Source organism: Giraffa tippelskirchi, chromosome 3 (assembly GCF_054371585.1).
Source record: "Giraffa tippelskirchi isolate mGirTip1 chromosome 3, T2T-mGirTip1v1.2.pri, whole genome shotgun sequence".
Taxonomy (NCBI): Eukaryota; Metazoa; Chordata; class Mammalia; order Artiodactyla; family Giraffidae; genus Giraffa; species Giraffa tippelskirchi.
In genome coordinates, this window is record NC_137277.1 from 155,640,181 (window position 1) to 155,659,728 (window position 19,548).

The 19,548-nt window shown below is 36.1% G+C and overlaps 1 protein-coding gene across 34 annotated transcripts in view; it reads left to right on the forward strand.

The window, feature by feature from the left end:
• The window catches only part of MAP2 (microtubule associated protein 2), a 294,336-nt gene that overhangs the window by 270,876 nt on the left and 3,912 nt on the right, over positions 1-19,548 (forward strand). For 21 of the 34 annotated variants that reach the window (XM_081582662.1, XM_081582653.1, XM_081582659.1 and 18 more), the window contains 4 exons: positions 2,718-3,058; positions 13,591-13,683; positions 15,639-15,720; positions 19,238-19,350. In XM_081582662.1, coding sequence (XP_081438788.1) covers positions 2,718-3,058; positions 13,591-13,683; positions 15,639-15,720; positions 19,238-19,350 — 629 coding nt within the window. The remainder of the gene's footprint in view (positions 1-2,717; positions 3,059-13,590; positions 13,684-15,638; positions 15,721-19,237; positions 19,351-19,548) is intronic. The other 13 variants (XM_081582670.1, XM_081582675.1, XM_081582686.1 and 10 more) reach the window with 1 other exon arrangement.

A 19,548-nucleotide genomic window follows, 5' to 3' on the forward strand; every position in this document is an offset into this window, starting at 1 on the left:
CCAAAGGGAGGGAAACACATTGTCGTTGTAGACTTGACAAGATAAGAACAAACTGTAATAGAATAACTCATAAATATTTTTGAATCATTTTAGTAACTTAGATTTAATCTTTTCTATTTCAGAACACATAGGAAACACTCCAATTTGTCATTTTTGATGACTAGAACATAATTTATTACAATAAAAATTGATTGATATCTATTGAACAACAATATTAAGAGCTTCTTAATACTTGTGACTGATTTTTTCTCATTTTCCAGATATAACACAGAACCTTCCTCCTTTATGTATTCAGAACATAAAGCCATATTTTTACTTTTGTTGCTATTGAGTCGCTAGGTCGTGTCCAACTCTTTGCCACCTCGTGGACTGTATATAGCACATCAGTCTCTTGTGTCCTTCACTAGCTCTGAGTTTGCTCAGATTCATGTCCATTGAGTCATGAAATTACTCTTAAATATTTCTTTTAGTTAATATTGTTATGCATATCTGGAATATTGCTTGAATCCAGTCTCCATTACAGTAAAAAGTACCTCCGTACATAGAGAAATTTTGAATCAAGTTTGTAACATTAAAAAAGAAAATATGTTGACCTTCTGCTGTGTTCAGGCCCAGCAAAAGACACCAGTGCTAGGTAGAGGGACAAAGAATAAAGATACGATCCCCCTCCCCAGAAGACCTGAGATATTCAAGAAAGATGAAATGATGGAGAATACATTTGAGGGAGAAATAAGTTTTCTGAAGAGATTTTTCAGAACATACTGACTGACTCAAACCAAGATTAAAACCTTGGCCCATAAACAAACTTTGTAGCCAGGAATCTACAAAAAGCCAAGTTGAATGTGGTTGTATTACCCTGGTCTTGAAATGTCATATTTGTGGAAAGCAATAAAAATCACTAATTTATCACTTTACTCTCCTCAAATCCCATTTCATATTTTCCGTTGAAGCATCTACCTATGTCTTTCCCTTCTACTAAAAGAACAAAAGGACACAGGGCAACTTTCCTTTGATATGTGAAAACTGTTCACTGAGAGAGGAAATAGAATTGTTCTGTTTCTCCAGGAGACTGAGCCTGGGTAGATTTATTTTGTCTGCAGACTTGAGCTCACTCCTTGTAAATATTTAAGCAAAGATTATTAATAATTGTTCCCCTTCTCAGGAAGAACTTTCTACACTGATGATGAATTATATCAGATGACTTTAGGATTCCTTCTACTTTACTGATTTTAAAGTTAATGAGTTACATCTTTATCCTCCTCAAATTTCTAGAAGATTCATTGATTTTACAAAGTTACATTGTTGTCATTTAGTCACTAAGTCCTGTCGGATTCTTTGCAACCCCATATACTGTAGCCCTCCGGGCTCCTCTGTCCATGGGGTTCCCCAGGCAAGAATCCTGGAGTGGGTTGCCATTTCCTTCTCTAGGGGATCTTCTTGACCCAGGAATCCAACCTGCATCTCCTGCTTTGGCAGGCAGATTCTTTATCACTGAGTCACCAGGAAAGCCCCACAGAGTTACATGCTTAGCAGTAAAAACTAAAAACCATGCCCTTTCTATAAATATTTTTAAAAGTGAGAGAATTTATATAATATAAACAATGTAAGTCAGTATTCTATTATTGGAATCAATGTATTATTTTAAGAGAAAAGACTTTTAGATTTAAGAGGAAAGTTCAACAAATATTAAGAAGCTGAGTATCATATCTGTCTTAGAATTTAATGTCATCTGGGTAAATGAGCCTTAATGTCCTTATTACTGAATAAGAAATAACAAGAGCTGCATCTATTATGTATGTGCATGTTTGGTTATCAGATGTTTGGTATTCACAAAAGTTCTTTGAAAAGGTGAGAATCTCCTATATTAATGAGAGTCTCCTAAGGTGTGTCCTCTTTTTATATCATTAGTCTTTTAAAAAAGCATTTGAAATGGCATTTAAGCACACATTTTAAAAGATAATATGAAAGAGAAACATAGCATAGGAAAATGGGGGAAAGAGTTAAATGATAAAATGAGGTTAACATCAAGTTGAGGCAAAGAAATGCATCTTACAGCATCTTGTATAGTACACAGTGAGGGATTATTGATTTGACTCCAAACTGAAAACTAGTACTGAAAGTATGGGAGAAAACACAACACAATCAGGTACAAGATTTACTGTGAATAAATTGTTGTAACATCCCACTTTTCAAAAGAGAGAGCTAGATTTTTTTAAACTAAATTATTTTCTACACAGGCCAAAATCATGTGATCTAAATACACTGTTTTGTGTTGTATATCCACCTGGATCTCAGAATAAACTTTCTGCACAAAGGAATAAATAATCCATACATCATTCAAAGAATCTTCAGTTTATATGAGTCCACAAAGAATATTAAGTGCAGACTCTTTTTCCAACTAAAGGCAGATCCATATGCTTTAATGACCATGCAAGTAGAAAATATTTTTGACATATTCATAATGAAAATTAAGAATAAATCAGGAAAACCCAAGTATTATCTTCAGATTGATAGCAATGCATGTTCAAAAGAATGTCATCAATTTGTGAGCCTAAAAATACGAGATTCTCACCTTTTCAAGCATTGTTGTAACTTGTAAATATCCTAAACCCTTTAGAAATTTGATGAATTATAAGTTCTAACAATGGATGGGAAAAGGCGTGTCCCGGGGGAGAACTTTCTGACACTGTGGTTTGGGTTCGGTTTTGTTAATACAGGGTCAGAGCCAATTCGCAGAGCAGGAAAAAGTGGCACTTCCACACCCACTACCCCTGGATCAACCGCCATTACTCCTGGCACCCCACCAAGCTATTCTTCACGCACCCCAGGTACTCCTGGAACCCCCAGCTACCCCAGGACCCCTCACACACCAGGAACCCCCAAGTCGGCCATCTTGGTTCCCAGTGAGAAGAAAGTCGCCATTATACGCACGCCTCCAAAATCTCCTGCTACTCCTAAACAGCTTCGGCTTATCAACCAACCACTGCCAGACCTGAAGAATGTCAAATCCAAAATTGGATCCACAGACAACATCAAATACCAGCCTAAAGGGGGCCAGGTAAGAATCACATGAACACACGTATTTACTGCCAAAGTAAAATCCCCGTTACTTACTATGTTGCCATCCTCACATTACAGGCTTACAGTTGTTAAAAGGGAGATGGAGGTTTTATAGCGTTACTGGTTGTGATTTATTATTAATAGTTTGGGTCTTATCTGAGAAAGCTGCCTTATAAAATATAGTGTAAATAATATGCCATGTCCATTCCTTCTGGTTATTATTAGATAAAAATTGGTTTAACCGTAGAGGAGAATCTTTTAGTTGATTACCTAATAGATCTTTTTTGAATGTATCTCTGTTGACTTGTGGATTTTAACTTAGGAGATATAAGTTTCATTTTTGGTATAAATTTGAGTATTATCTGGTATGAATTCTGGTGTGAATTTCTGGTGTGATACTGGCTTTGAGCTCATTTGACCATCTTTTAGTGATACTACTTTTATCACCTTCCTTCTCCTCAAGGATTTCCTATGATATTTTCTACCATTTCCCCATGTTCATTCAAATCAGAGCATGGTTTCCCAAGTTGTTTCTCAGCCTGCTGTTGCCTAAACATTGCAAAGGGCAGATATTCACGTTGATAATTAATAGATGACTCTACATGGGTCTATAAGAAATTCTGTTTCAGAACGATTGTGTTAAATAGAGTTATTAGTAAAACTCTACCTATTGACTCTTAACTTCAGCTTTAGAGCAAACATTTATATATATTTTTTCCAACCAGAGAGCTTGAGTTCTACCTTAACCTAAACATTGCTTACACGCTGTATGTTTGGACAAAGCAATTAGCCTGGAAGGAGATAAAACAAATATCACCTAGTGTTTCCCTTGTGATATTGATATGCCCATAGTTTGACTTTTATTGTAAGTAAAGAGATGAAACACCCATCCTTGAGTAAAAGAAGAGGAAAGCAATAATTTCCTTTATACATTAACAAAGTATAATACCCTTGTTCAATATACCAAAAAACCTTTTTTAAAAAAACAATTTTTTTCCTCGCTTTTTCTTGTCTCTTGTATTTTCTGCCACTGATTTCTGGTATCCTTCTCTCACGCCAAAGAAAATACATTTTCAGCAGGTTTAGAAGAAATGTCTTGCCAAAACAAGAAGCTGTCAAAGACTCCCACTCAGCATTGAAACAAAAATTTAATGTTGCTTTTTCCTTTAGCAACAGACTTCTCTGCTTTCTTATTATGATTCTGTTCAAGAAAGTCCAGAGTTAAGAAAAAATCAACCAAAGAAGGGAGGAAGGACTCAGAATTCCATTTTTAGAACAACTGTAACATTTTATAATGATATAGTCACAGAAAGATGCTTTTTTTATAGAAGAATGTAATTAAAATATGAGCTACAAGAAACCTTTTTAAGCAAAACAAACAAACAAATTATATCATGTTTAAGCCTATAATTCCCAAAATCTCATACTCTTGCCTTTATCATAGTTTAGTACATCCAAGAGAAGGAAATATTTCAAGCCTTTTGGAAATATCCAAACGTAATATTATTTTATATTTATACATAAATAATTGAAAAGAGTAAGTTGAATAAAATAAATTTATACAGTTTGCAAGTTTATCATTTTTGTTCCTTTGAGCTACCTCCTAAAATAGAGTAGTTATCATGTGTATTTAAAATCAGTTCTCTTTTTGTGACTATCCTAGTGTCCTAATATTTTCCTTAATTAAATGTGAGGTTTATTTGCCTATCTTCTGGAAAGTATTGATGCTTAAAAGAATCTATTTTTTCTTAGAATCACAAGGGAGTTAATTATCTCAAAGATATTTTATTGAAACTAAAAAGAAAATTGAATAAAAAGTAAATGCTTATTGATATAATTTGACAATAAAGATTTTATTCAAAGGACTTTTAAAGGTAGAAAGACAAAATGTGGTTTTGGCCTCAGCTTTGCTAGAATCATTAAGTTAAACCAATCCCCAAATATGAAGTCTTAAATTTATTTTCTCTTTCTACTTCTTTATATCTTGCTGTGAATATTTCTGTGACTAATTTTAATTTTCTCCTATATTTGTTAATTCATAAAGTTGATGTAAAGACATTCTTCTGAGGTGAACTAGTGCTGCCCTAGAGATTATGGTAATTAAGGACTAGTAAATACATATAACGCAGAAAATTAAAGAAAGAATAAAATTAGCCTCAAAATCACCAGGTCAACTGAAGAAAATCTTTTGTTCCATGAGGCCAGTATTAAACTAATGCAAAATTATCCTATTGCAACTTGAGATGACTTGGAAAAATTCTACAATAGTGGAATTATAAAGTGACTTTTGTTGGAGAAATGGGAAGTGTTTCCTCACCAAGATAAGACATAGATGGAAGGAGTATATTGCCTACTATTTTGTGATAGACGGCGTCAATGTATTTAAATTGGAGAGGAAAATGAATTAGAAAATTTGGATGCACCACAGTTAAAGTGTCTTTGTAGGAAACATATTTTACTCAACATTTAACACTATGCTCCTAAAAGCCTCCTTATAGTGTATGGTCTTCTCACAGACAGAGGGTGAGGAGAGTTTCTTTTTCTGTACATGTTAAACTAGAAGTTTTCACTGGATTTTAAAGGTTCAACTTTATAAAACAACCAAGAAAAATTTTAATGTAAAAGTTCCTTAGAAATTATCTAGATAGTAATAATATGCCAAAGACCCTTGTTATGAATATTTGGTTGAAAATCCATAAACTAGGGAAATCAAAGCCAGTAGTATGTTGTCCCCAACAGTAAATTGTATATACTAGGATATCTGAATGGACAGTGACCAACCCAGAATCATTGAAGAGAATAGGACAATAGCAATATCTTCTGTAGGAGCCCAGTTTTGTAACAGACATATGTCATCTATAGTTATTGAGAATAATAGTCACACAGCTCTTATTAGTGAAGATGGGAGTAAATAGGTAGATATAACCTTAATTCATATAATTCAGACCATCTCCACAGACTTTATTGTCATAAAATTTGGACTGGTTTGATTGGATATAAATAATTTAACTTTTAAAGCATTATTATTTTTGTATTAAAGTTTGTACAGTCACTAAATATAAAGAGAAGAAATCTCTAATGGAAGATATATGTGTCTTAGGAATTCAACAACAACAACCTTTCACGTTGGGAAGCTTCTATTATTTGCCCCAATTTCAATGTTTATTGCTCTTCCATATGTATAAGTTGTGTGCTTATGACTTATCTTTTCTGTTAAAGTCCAGTTTTCTTTTGGCAAAGAGGCTCAACTCAGGGCTCAGTTCAGTGAGGCAGGTCAATGCCTAATGGAATAGATAAGCTAGGTGAAGCTATGAGGAGCTTTGCAAAAAGCAATAAAGTTAATCTTTTTAGCTAAAATAAAAATTCAGTCTACTGGTAAGAACATATGCAATCTCAAATTCACTATAGATAGTAAGCTTGGTTAATTTAACTCAAGGCATAGGTAAAGCTATTTTATTAAGTGTATTAATTTGAAGCTGTCTAACTGTATTTAGCTCCTTAATCTACAGTCATCTAAATCTAAATTTTAAAATAAATAGTGTTAGCTTTTTAAGGACTTGGCTACTTGATTTAAACAAAGATAAGAAAATAACCAATTTCTCTAAATGTGTGGCATTAAAAAAAAATTAAACAATAGCTGAATGAGTGGTACTTTTTCTGTCTATGGATCAGATCCATCGAAACAGATACATTACCATGTGTAAAGTCAATAGCCAGTAGAAATTTGCTGTATAACACAGGGAACCCAAGTCCAGTGCTCTGTAACAACCTAGAGAGGACACAACTTAGCAGGAGGTTTAAGAGAGAGGGGACGTATGTGTACCTATGGCTGATTGATGTTGATGTATTGCAGAAACCATCACAATATTGTAAAGTAATAAAGTAATTATCCTCCGATTAAAAATAAAAGTAAAAAAAAAATTCGTTTATATACTCTAACAGACTCCATAAATGTTTGTGCCACAAAGGGCAAGCTGAAGATGAGTGAAAAAGCCGTGTTTTTGAAATAGAAGCAATGAGAGAGAGTAAGAAGAAAATGAATTGAATGAAATGTAGAGTGGAATCTTTTTTATATTCTTTATATAAAATTGTAAGCAATATCCTGAGACATTTTTGGCCTTTCACGTGCTACCCTGAATGAGTTGCTTTTGATTTATATTCAAGGGGAAAAATGAAATTAATTCTGGAGGCAACTAATTAATTATGGTGAAGCAGGATTTTTATCATATAAAATCATATAATAATTTTCTTATCAGATCAGTTTTGTGAAGGTCTACTAAGGTGCTGTTAATAGGCACATTTACAGAATCAAAAATTTTATAAACAGGAAAAGGTAAGCTTATTTAGATCTTTTTATTTGCGTATTTATTCTTTAATCATTTACAAAGACTCTGCTGTGTACTATATGACATATGACATGTGGCCTGTACAATCTAAGCAGAAGTGTTTGTTTTTCTTGTCCTCCCCTGGTGTCCTGCCTTTATTTGATTTTAAATTTTTTCCAAGCCATTTCTTTCCATCACCTTCAGTTCAGTTCAGTTCAGTTGCTCAGTCGTGTCCGACTCTTTGCAACCCCTTGAACCGCAGCACGCCAGGCCTCCCTGTCCATCACCAACACCTGGAGTTTACTCAAGCTCATGTCCATCGAGTAGGTGATGCCATCCAACCATCTCATCCTCTGTTGTCCCCTTCTCCTCCTGCCCCCAATCTTTCCCAGCATCAGGGTCTTTTCCAATGAGTCAGCTCTTTGCATCAGTATTGGGGTTTCAGCTTCAACATCAGTCCTTCCAGTGAACACCCAGGACTGATCTCCTTTAGGATGGACTGGTTGGATCTCCTTGCAGTCCAAGGGACTCTCAAGAGTCTTCTACAACACCACAGTTCAAAAGCATCAATTCTTCTGCGCTCAGCTTTCTTCACCGTCCAACTCTCACATCCATACATGACCATTGGAAAAACCATAGCCTTGGCTAGACGGACCTTTGTTGGCAAAGTAATGTCTCTGCTTTTAACATGCTGTCTAGGTTGGTCATAACTTTCCTTCCAAGGAATAAGCGTCTTTTAATTTCATGACTGCACTCACCATCTGCAGTGATTTTGGAGCCCAGAAAAATAAAGTCAGCCACTGTTTCCCCATCTATTTCCCATGAAGTGATGGGACCAGATGCCATGATCTTAGTTTTCTGAATGTTGAGCTTTAAGCCAACTTTTTCACTCTCCTCTTTCACTTTCATCAAGAGGCTCTTTAGTTCTTGTTCACTTTCTGCCATCACCTTAGGGCTACAACTAAGTACTCATTAAGAAGTATAATAAAATACCCCACTAATTGTAAAATACTGTCAGTCAACCCAGCATGAAGAAAAGCTGTTCACCAAAATATACTACATAATATTGACAAGAAAGTTTTTTATTTGCAACCAAAGTCATCATTATCTCAAAATGAAAGCTCCTTGAAACCAGGGACTCTGTCTTTATGCAACAGAACTTTAATAACTATAATTCAAGTACTTTTGTAAGGTAATGAAAAGTTTTCAAGCTAGGCTTCATAAATATTAATTATTAAAAACTATGGAAAAATGATTACTTTGGGTTTACAAAGCTGAGACCTGTAGACTCTCTTTTTGTTTGTTGTTCATTAACAAACCAAACAAGGACATGGGAACAGCCTTGAATCTCAGATTGTTTTCCAACAATTGAACGGACTCTTGAAAAGTTAGTTTATTACCAACGTGGCCTAATATTCCTTACACTATCTTAAAGTTTTAAACTAAAGAAAAAAATGTCAAGAAGTTATGGCATATGAACCTTATAAACTTCTTTGTATGTTAATTTTCATGAGTCACAATGACTGTTGTGTTTGTAACTTTCCTTCCAGTGTCCCTGAACAGACCACTTAAACTATGTAACATTGGCTCTAATGGCTAAACTCAATGTCTGTTCACCAAAAAGTTACTTCCAGATTTTTCAGCGTTATCTATTCACTCCAAGATTTCTCAGTGTAGTTCTACTTCCTGTGCTTTGTGGCACAGCCTACACAGGGAAATTGAGCTCTCACCTAAATGGATCCTCTGCCGTTTTCTTTTCCTTAGAGCTCTGTGGAATTGTTTGTTTTGACATAAACTATTATTTCTGTTTAAATGTGTATTGAAATATACTTATTGTTTATATTTGATATACTTAGTTTTGAAGATGTTATTGGTCAGTGTAGGTAAGTGTTAATTATAATTCAGAATGGACTATAATGTTTATATACCTGTGTGCATTTTGACCAGAGCACCAGGTTGTTAACAGATGAATATTTGAAGAGCACTATCCAGAGAACTTTTAATCTTCAGGAATATATATGATATAATAATATTTTTATTTTAATATATGATGCCTATGGACTCTATAGAGGCTAGATAATTTTCATTAAAATTGAATGTTATGGAATAGGAAATACTTTTGAGAAAGGCAGAAAGTATTTTTATTATGCAAGGATAAAGAAAAACTTCATAAGCATTCCTAAGAAATGAGGCAAAACCAAAGGAAAAGCTTAATGCCCTGTAAAGTTGAAGGGAAGTCAATTGAATGTCACTCAGTTCTGTGTAAGACTACTTTGGATGGGGAAAGAAAGAAATGATTTTGTAATTGAGGTTCATACCTAGAAGATGCCTGAAAGGCCTAGCACCAGGTTATAAAGGAACTGAGAACAGAATCCAACTTTTAGACACCAAGTTACTTTCCATATCTTGCTATCTTGAGTTGACATGTGGATATTTTATTTTTAAAAAGCAGCAGCAGAGAGTGTCAAAAAAAATCAGATTCCTGTTACTCAAGGAATCCAAGTTGACACCGCGATTACTATCTCTGTTTTATAAACTGTTTTACTCAAAACTAAAATTGGGATTGTATTTTCTTTCATTTTTCATGTTTCATATTTCCAACTAATTTCTAGTAAGAGAGATCTATTCCTGCCCGCAGGCATATCCCATATTTTGTATTCCTGCTCTTTCTTAGAGTAACCCCATTTGGGGGAGGAAGGAAAGCTCATTTCTCTACAGGAGCAATTAAGCTCATATGCAGAGAGAGTACAGTGGCAGATCATTTCCATTGAACCATTTATGATAAAATTCAACTAGAATCACATCAAGAATATCCAGAAAGTAACTTTTCTGTTCTTTCCTAGTGTAGTGGAGTAATAGATAGAATTAACTAAGTTAAAATAAAATAATTCTGATTAAATATTCAGTTGCATTAATCTATTCTTTATAACTCTTCATGCTTATAAGACCCTTATGTGAAAGAAAAATCAGTGATGTTTGCATATAAGTCACCAATACATGCCCAAAAGAATGAAATCCTTGTCTGCCAACCCCGCACTGAGGAACTGGTTTGACTGAACCTTGAAAGATGATCTGTTACATACTCAACTTGGAGTGAGGGCATTCTGTCAAGAGATAATAACATAAAGACATCATGGGGATGAACTTGAAAATATAAACAAGGCCCTTAAGGTATAGACTATAACACAATCTGGACAAATGTATTAAAAGAAAGCTCAAACATCAGTATTGCTGTGAACCTTGGTTGCCTGGCTGTAAGTTTTATATTTTGTCACATTTTATAAGAAATAGGAAATTTGGTAGAATTTTTAATAAGGCAGAGCTTTAGGAAGATGATCCAGTTGCTTGATATAATAATACATTTCACTGTGCTATGAAATATGCAGAAGGAAAGATTCTCATATTCTTTGCATTAATAGAGCAGGTAAAATTTCTGATGGAAAAAAATTAACAAAGATTAAGATGTGGTTTAAAAAAAATGTGGTTTAGAGTTAATGTTGGATAATGATTATTTGACTATTTTTCCTTTATATCATGAATATAAAAAATTATTTCATTTGTAAAATAGAAGTTCATTATATTTTTTAGGCAGTCTCCAAGATATTAAAGTAATTTTCCCTTGACATGGGCTTTAGGAAAACAAAAGTCCAATGAAAATTTCTTCCCAAAGAAAGCAGTTTTCATTTCAGTTTATCCATAGAGAACAGAGATTTAAAACTCAACTCTCTGATTAAAAAAAAAAATCTGAAATAAAGCTTTACCCTTCACAGCAGCCATCTGTTTTTCTATTTTGTGGGTGGGATGGTTTCTGAGGACTGCCAGTATTTGTGGAATCACCTCTCTAAGGTGTTATTTGTCAATGATCCTAGAGATGTTTGGCATGAAGTAGTTTGTAATTGTGCTAAGGCATAAATGTGAGTTACATGGCTCAGGTACAAGTTGTCAAGCTAGAGTGTAAATCTCACTGAACATCAAACATTTACAGCCCTGAGTGGTTTTACTTCTATCCACTCAACCATTAAGCAAAATGGTGAATGTCATACTTTGCCTCATTTTAGACAAAAGCAGTATACTATGAAGTTTTTGCAATTATGGAAATATGTAAAGGTTGTGCTATTAATGCATGTCAAAGTGAGCAAATGTGGTTTAGTAAAATCTACCATCAAAAAAGGCCAGTTAGTTTTTTTACTAGAAAATCTATGATTCTCTTGAAAATCTGAAGAAAAGCAACAGAAGTTGGCCTTGAAGTTTTAGGATTTAAGATTTGAGTCATCTTTAAGTAATGCTGGCAATATGTCCTCTTTGGGTTTGAATCATTTGCTTTGGAAAATCATAAAAAATGTCAAACAGTTGATTAAACATTAGAGTCAAACAAATTTATGCAACTGAATTTGGAATTTCCACTTTTGCAACAAGTGAGTCAGATTTAACATTTGGCTTTTGATCACTTGGTAATGAGTCACTTGATTGGTACTCTTATGATCTCTAAATTAAAACTTGTAAATGAAATATGAGACTCTGTATATCCCCAAGGATTAGAAAAATGGCTTAGATGAATTCTTTTTCATTTCCAAAATAAACAGATCCTTATGCAGAATAATTTAAAGTATTATTATTAGAAAAAAACAAATCAGAATTATTTGCTTTCTAAAAATAACATATCTGTGAGGTTTGAAATGTAATGGCCCTTATTGACTTGTTTATCTACATCTACAGTTTACTTGAAACTCTTAGAACAATTACGCTTTTTGTTAAATACAGACTTTGTGACATAGCCATTTTTTTAAAATTGGAATATTTATTATGCCCTAAAGAGTGGCCACATCATCCTGTCTCTTGAATTCAGATTTTGACAAGAGTCTCTTCCCTTGGGCTGCCAGTGAGAGCTGTCGATGATGCTTCCCTGTAAGGAACAAGCTATCTTGTCAGTGTTAGGCAGACGCTGCAATTTAAGCTTTGTCTAGTTAAAAATAGTCAAGATTCAGTGTCCTTTTGAATTTTCTCCTCTTTTTTGCAAATTCCAAGAGATGTGATACCATTCTTGGAGAAAGCTGTATATCAAGGGTAAATTTATTTTGCTTTTTTTTATGTATAAGAGGATAAACTGTCCCCTAAAATACTGGAAATGTGATATCTCTCTAGCTATTGGGGGGTACTTTAGTCAAAATGAAATAAAATAAACAAAAAATAACAAAAATAAACCTTTCCTTCCATTACCATTCAAAATTCAGAAGATGCATGAAAAAAGCTACAAGAGTTATTACTTTGCACATTACTTTACACCTGAGTAATATCTTTCCAGATCTGGATTTGCTGTTGTCCTCAAGATGAACGCTGGACTTCCTGAAAATAGAAATGAAACACCTAACCTCAAATCTGTTGGGCCCAATCCAGACCTGGACTACCTGTACATGACCTGGTTCAGGTCAGCTAGTTAACAGTCCTTGGTTTTCTCCCCTGTAAAAATGGAAAGGATGCTTTCACACCAAAGTCAAGGATATTGGCTATTTATGAGCAGGTGTCAGAGACTGGCCTTTCAGAAGGCTACTAAGCCAAAGCTGCAAGGGAATCATGAAGCCTTTCAGTAGAGGAGGCCCAGAGTCTCCTTGTTGATGATCTTGGGAAAACTAGAGCTTCTTCCCTCAGATGAATGAGAACCCTAACCTGTAGCAGTCAGCCAGACCAATGTGAACCTCATTGTTCTACATGGACCAGTCATAGTCAGCTCAAGTGTACCAGGTGATCTACAGTCAGGCTAACACTCCAGAAGGTGGGGGTGGGGTGGGGAGAGCACCGGCACAGCCTTCAGAAACCAGGGCTGAACTGTTGGACCTTCCGTGGAGGGGACCTGAGTCCCAATGTTGCCCACAATATCGGAAACCTCCTCACAGATAATTCAGGTTTTATTTTTCTGTTCCTATATTGTTTCCAGATTACAGCAACCCACAGCCAGGGTATCTGAGGCTCTCAAGCACTGGCCCTTGGAGATAGGGGTGGGGGTTGCAGGAGAAAAACAGTTCATATTTACATGATAGATCTGCTTTTCAGTTTCAACGTTAGTTTTTTCTCATAAATGATAAATGTAAGTGGAAAGGAGTTTGGAGCCTCTTTGGTGCTAACCCATTTCTGGTTCCCTGGTTCCCAATATTCTGTCCCAGAATTTTGAAAGAAAATGTACAGTGAAGTTACTTCCAATTCCTTTTAGGTTAGGATTTTAAACACGAAGATCGATTTTAGCAAGGTTCAGTCCAGATGTGGTTCCAAGGATAACATCAAACATTCTGCTGGGGGCGGAAATGTAAGTAGAAGCTTGTGTCAGAAGCCGTCCGGATTGTGTGGAGCCGTCTGCACAGCCGGCACTTCGCCTCCTTTCCCGCCTCCTTCCCAACACCTCCCAGCACACTCCCCACTTCTTGTTGCTGCTCCACACATCCCCCTGGTTTGGGAGCTTGTCAGCCTTGCATTTTCGGTGATGGGCTTTCCATCCTTCCCTCTGAGATCACTGGTGAATTTCTCACTTTTTAAAGGGGGTACACCATGGTTTTCAGGGAGATGGAAAGCCCATTTCACTTGCCAATTTGTTTGCTGGCCTTTGGCTTTAAGGTATTTTCTCGTGCTGTCTCTGCTCTCTTGAAAAGTCAGCTGAGCACACACTTTTCTAGCTCCATTTAAGTTACTCCTGAGGCAATGACTGATGTATGAAAGTATCCAAAGTGTATAATGTCGATCTTTTGTGCTTCATTATTCATGAGAGTTGGGATATCATTTGGAATAATACAAACCTGGTGAAGCATGGCTCATCTGTAATTCAAAGTGAAAGGATTCAAGTCCCAGTATACTCTTTGTCTTGATGGGTTTTTTTTCCCTGTCTCTTAAATTGGGTGGAAATAATATCCTCAAAGAGGAAGAGAAAGATGAATTCATGTTTCTCAAAAGTATTTGAGGAAGAGTTGAAACAGGCAGACTCAAGCTAAAGTAGGCATGGTTCTTTGTTAACATTAGAATAATAAAAAAAAGTGAATAGGGTGACTATACTACAGATCCAATCACTTAGACTTCAGATTCTAGCCATCTGTGACACAAGTAATTTGCAGAGTATCAAACCCAGAATTCTCGCTTATCTAATAACTCTTGGTTTCTTGCTCCTCGGTTGGGCAGAGATGGAGTCAAGCAGTGAAAAAAAGAGACAAGCAAGTGCCTGATGTTCAAAGCAGCTCCACTGAGCATGAAAGTGTGCCATATGGGAGGACCACAGCAAGATTTGCTGGGCTCCTTCTAGGGTACAGAGCTAAGCCTCAGGCTCAGTATTTACACTGACAGGCTCCCCTCCTCCCTGATGCACTGACTGTAAGTACACACCATGTGCTACTCTCATGGAAGCAATCTTAGTCCTGGAATTAAAGGTAATTTTGAGAGTATCAAAGGATAGACCCAGCTGACCTCTACAATAGGTGCTGCTGGTCAAAACACCTATGAAGGAAAGGATGATTATAAAGTTATTAGAGAAGCTTCCAACCTCCAAACCAGTAGTCTGAAACTTTCCCCTAGAGAAGAATTCACTTGTTCAAATGTGATTGATTTGAATGGGGAAGATTCCTTAGCCCCATTTCCAGTGTTAGATTACATAATTCCCATGTATTTCTGATGTAAATGAACCAGGAACCATGCTTGGAAAGCACCCTTTCAAATATTAGAAGATGAATTCATTTCAGTAAAACCCAGAAGAAAATAAAAATGCTATCCTTTTATCATTGGATGTGCAATAAAAATTGCATTTAGCCAAGATATGACAAGAGCGTTTTAGAAAAGCATGTTTAGACCTTTCTTCTTCTTGTGTCTTAAAGCAGTGTTGGACTTCTTGTTTGTATGAGCAGTTTTGGTCACTTTCATGTAAAAATCACTTTCTAAAGAACACTTTTCCTCTTCACTTGGCTCTTTGCTTATGGAAAGGTTTAATACGGTGTGGCTTCTTTCTCTGAGTGGAAAGCTTGCCTTCTTAATACAGAAGTTCTATCCCTTTGTGGCATGATCTGTTTTCTACTAATAAAATCTTCTCTTCTAGGATTTTCTTTCACTTGTGTTTTTCTTTCCAACCAAACATATGGGAGGACATATGGAAGATTGGGTTTTCCCATGTGTGTGTATATGTTGTTGTATGTTGTGAGTTTGGATATGTTTCTAGATTTTACATATGAGCCTGGGGGCTTATTTACATCTAAACTATTTTAAGCCTATTTTCTGTGGTTCACACAGGTACAGATTGTCACCAAGAAGATAGACCTAAGCCATGTGACATCCAAATGTGGCTCTCTGAAGAACATCCGCCACAGGCCAGGTAAATCAGTATTTTTAGTAATCTGAGAGATATTAGATTGAATTCAAAAAATCGACAAGCAAAGTTTTTGTTTTGAGATATCTGATTGGAAGGACCTTTCCAGATCCAGTTTTGACACAACTTACATATACCATTGAAGGACAAAAAAAATTTATTTTAACCATCTATTCTTGGCATCTTAATTAAACCAGGTAATATCTTATACCCATGAATCATAATCTCAAGTGTTATCAGAACGAGGTAGAAGAACAACTGACCCCAGTGAGATTTCTGACCAGAAGATTATTGAGAAGAATTTTTTTAGTTGAAAAACAAAAGCTTTCAAAAATGAATAAGTATTGAAAATATGTCTAGAAATTGGGCTTCACTTTGGCAAAGGGTGTTAATAAAGCAAGTCAAGGAGATAGAAACTACATATAAGGAATCTCCATTACTGATTTCAGAATTATTATCTGGAATTAGCTGTCTGACATTCACGAGATAGCAGGGACACGTTCCCAAATGGGTATCTTCACAGCCCACCATCTCTGCCTTATATCTACGTTTAGCTGATTTTGTCCTGTGTCAACAGTGTGATGAAAGTATTTGGGTACACTGCCTACCTTCTTCCAGAATACAAAAGAAAATATTGGATTCTGTAATTCCAGATGATAAGTATACATTTAGTTCAATTCACCTGAAGTCCTGATGCACAGAAAAATCTTCTATATACAAGAAAATATTATGTGAATGTTTTACGGGTCATAAAGGCTATTGTCATGGACTCCCACCTATTTCTCACTCTTACTTCATAATAAGTGAATCAGATGACCAAGTTCATAAAGACGTGTTAACACAATGATCTTTGACAATAGCAAGGTTTTCACAAAATTACTTTGGATTGTGGAATGTCTCAGAAGGAAATAAGGAGAAAACAATTCATCACCCGGAGGCACAAATTGAAATAGCTAGTCTTTCGACTTCTCTTCGGGACATATGAAGCTCGATGGGGATTATAATCCTCTGCAGTTACTGCTCCTAATGGGGCCAGAATTTTTCAGAACCAAAGGCAGAGATCTCTGATTTCAAATGAGCTTCTCTAACAGTTATATAAAATTACCTAGCTACCAACTCCAGTATTCTGGCCTGGAGAATTCCATGGACTGTGTAGTCCATGGGGTCGCAAAGAGTCGGACACAACTGAGCGACTTTCACTTCACTTCAGTAGGACTTTAACAAAAAAAGACTTATCAAGCTTCCCTTTCTGAATATAGTTTGGGTCAATATTACATTGTTTTTTCCCTCTCTCTCAAAATATAGTCTAACAAAATTTTTAATAGGGTTATATTGACAATATATAATCATAAAACTTGAAAAGACAGTTTCTATCAGAGGCTGTGAAAAATAGAAAAGTAAGATCCCAAGAAAGTTGATCTCCTGTAGTTGAAAATTCAGTATCCTCTAGCCTCTAACCAATATAACTGTGTTTTATGAATCACACTAATTCTGTCACAACCAACAGGTGAGACCCGAGGGGCCAAGTAAAATGTTGGTAGAATAACACCACTGCAATAATGCATCTTTTGAGGGAAGGACAGCTGCATGTCTCCTACAGGAATGAGTTAAATAACATCATATACATCCTAAGTCTTCAGAAGGAGAATGAATCAATCTTCAAAATGTAATCCAGGGACTTCTCTGGTGGTCCAGTGGTTAAGTCTCTGCTGCTCCCAATGCAGGGGGCCCAGACTTGATCCCTGGTCAGGGAACTTGATCCCACATGCTGCCACTAAGACCCAACACAGCCAGATAAATAAATATAAATTTTTAAAAATGTAATCCAGTGACATCATACAATTTCAAGGGGGCCCTGGCCAGGTAATTGGGTGTTAACATAAATGTCTAGGTATCACATGAGAAAAACACCGCAGGAATAAGAGACCTGTGAAGTTTTAACAACCCTTTCTCTTTCATCTATGGAGGTAAATAAGTATCAAGAGTCCAAAATTGAAAAATCTTTTCCATGTTTCCATAGAGTGTCTCAGGTTTTTTTCCAAATAAAAATCCCCAGAGAGATGCAATAATAATAGAGGATCACATGGTTTACTACTGGCCTTATGAAAACAAAAATGCGTACAGCCAAAACCAAGTTGCTAATGAAAGTGAAAGCTAGTCTCTTAGGTGGAGACAGGTAAAGGCATCTAATCCAGCTTCTTCCCAGGTCAAAGACATCAGCAGACAGGCTCAAGAATAAGCTAAAGAACAACAGATACGTACTCAGTATAGAACTGCTTGCATTCACAAGCCTGAAAAGGTGTGCAGAAATGGAGGTGCCACAGAAGGGTTGCTCATGGCACTCTCATCTATCAGCAGATCCTCGATTTTCAGACTAATTAGCATTTAAGAAAATGTCATGGTCAGAACTCCATCTCAGTATTATCAGGTCAGTGTCACATTAGTCCTATGGCATCTGAACAAGAATGGGATCGCCTAAGATTCCCTTCCTATCACTCCATCTACTAATTAAAATGGAAGCTTATAAGCACCTTAGCCCCTGACTCCAGTTTCATCAGTCAAGGTATCAATGCTGAAAATTTACAAGTGGCAATATCACCCATATGTACACAATTGCTAGCCTATTAGTTCTTTGAACAAGTGACCTATTACCATGAAGAAAAATAGAGAAGTGCTTCCTTGCAATTTAATTTGCTCCCTTCAGAATAAGAGACAAAATACTCCAAGTTTGAGAAAGGATACATATGATACTTTCATTGTGTTATTTTTAGTTTTTATTACACAGATAAGAAAAATACCTCTGATACTTTAGGTTAGACATAAGTAGAGAAAAGAATTAATATGTAAAGCAATCCAGGGAATGATATAAAAAGATGTCACTGCCTTAAATGGATGTATGAATGTATGAGTTGGACCATAAAGAAGGCTGAACACTGAAGAATTGATGCTTTTGAACTGTGGAGTTGGAGAAGACTCTTGAGAGTCACTTGGGCTGCAAGGAGATCGATCCAATCAATCCTAAAGAAAATCAATCCTGAATATTCATTGAAACGACTGAGGCTGAAGTTCAAGCTCAAGCTCCGATACTTTGGCCACCTGATGCGAAGAGCTGACTCATTAGAAAAGACCTGATGCTAGGAAAGATTGAAGGCAGGAGGAGAAGGGGGTGACAGAGGATGAAATGGTTGGATGGCATCACTGACTCAATGGACATGAGTTGGAGCAGGCTCCAGGAGTTGGTGATGGACAGGGAAGCCTGGCGTGCTGGGCTCCATGGGGTCGCAAAGAGTTGGACACGACTGAGTGACTGAACAACACCTTACTTAGATGGTATGGGGAAAATGGTATAGACTAGAAATTCTAAAATATTCCTTTCCCATCTATGGTCAGAGGATTAGTAGAGTTCATTAAGTTTGTGATTTGCCATGGTCTACCTGCTATAGTCATTTTGGGGAACTAGTCACCAAAATAGAAGATTTAACATTAGCAAGGCATTTAAAAGCCTTTCTCATCTCCTCTGTAGGTGGTGGGCGTGTGAAAATTGAGAGTGTGAAGCTAGATTTCAAAGAAAAGGCCCAAGCTAAAGTCGGTTCGCTTGACAATGCTCACCATGTTCCCGGAGGTGGTAATGTCAAGGTAAGACACAAGATTGTGAGCCGATCTTGCCTTTTTAAAAAATCCTTTTGAAATACTCTTCATCAAAATGGGTCCCAGATTAAAGACCTGGACACCCAGGAAGTAGGGATGGCAGAGCTGAATAGAAGTGACATGAACATCAGCTCTGGGATACAGAGAAAGAGCTAGGGGACAGTTTAAGATGTTTGAGATAACGAG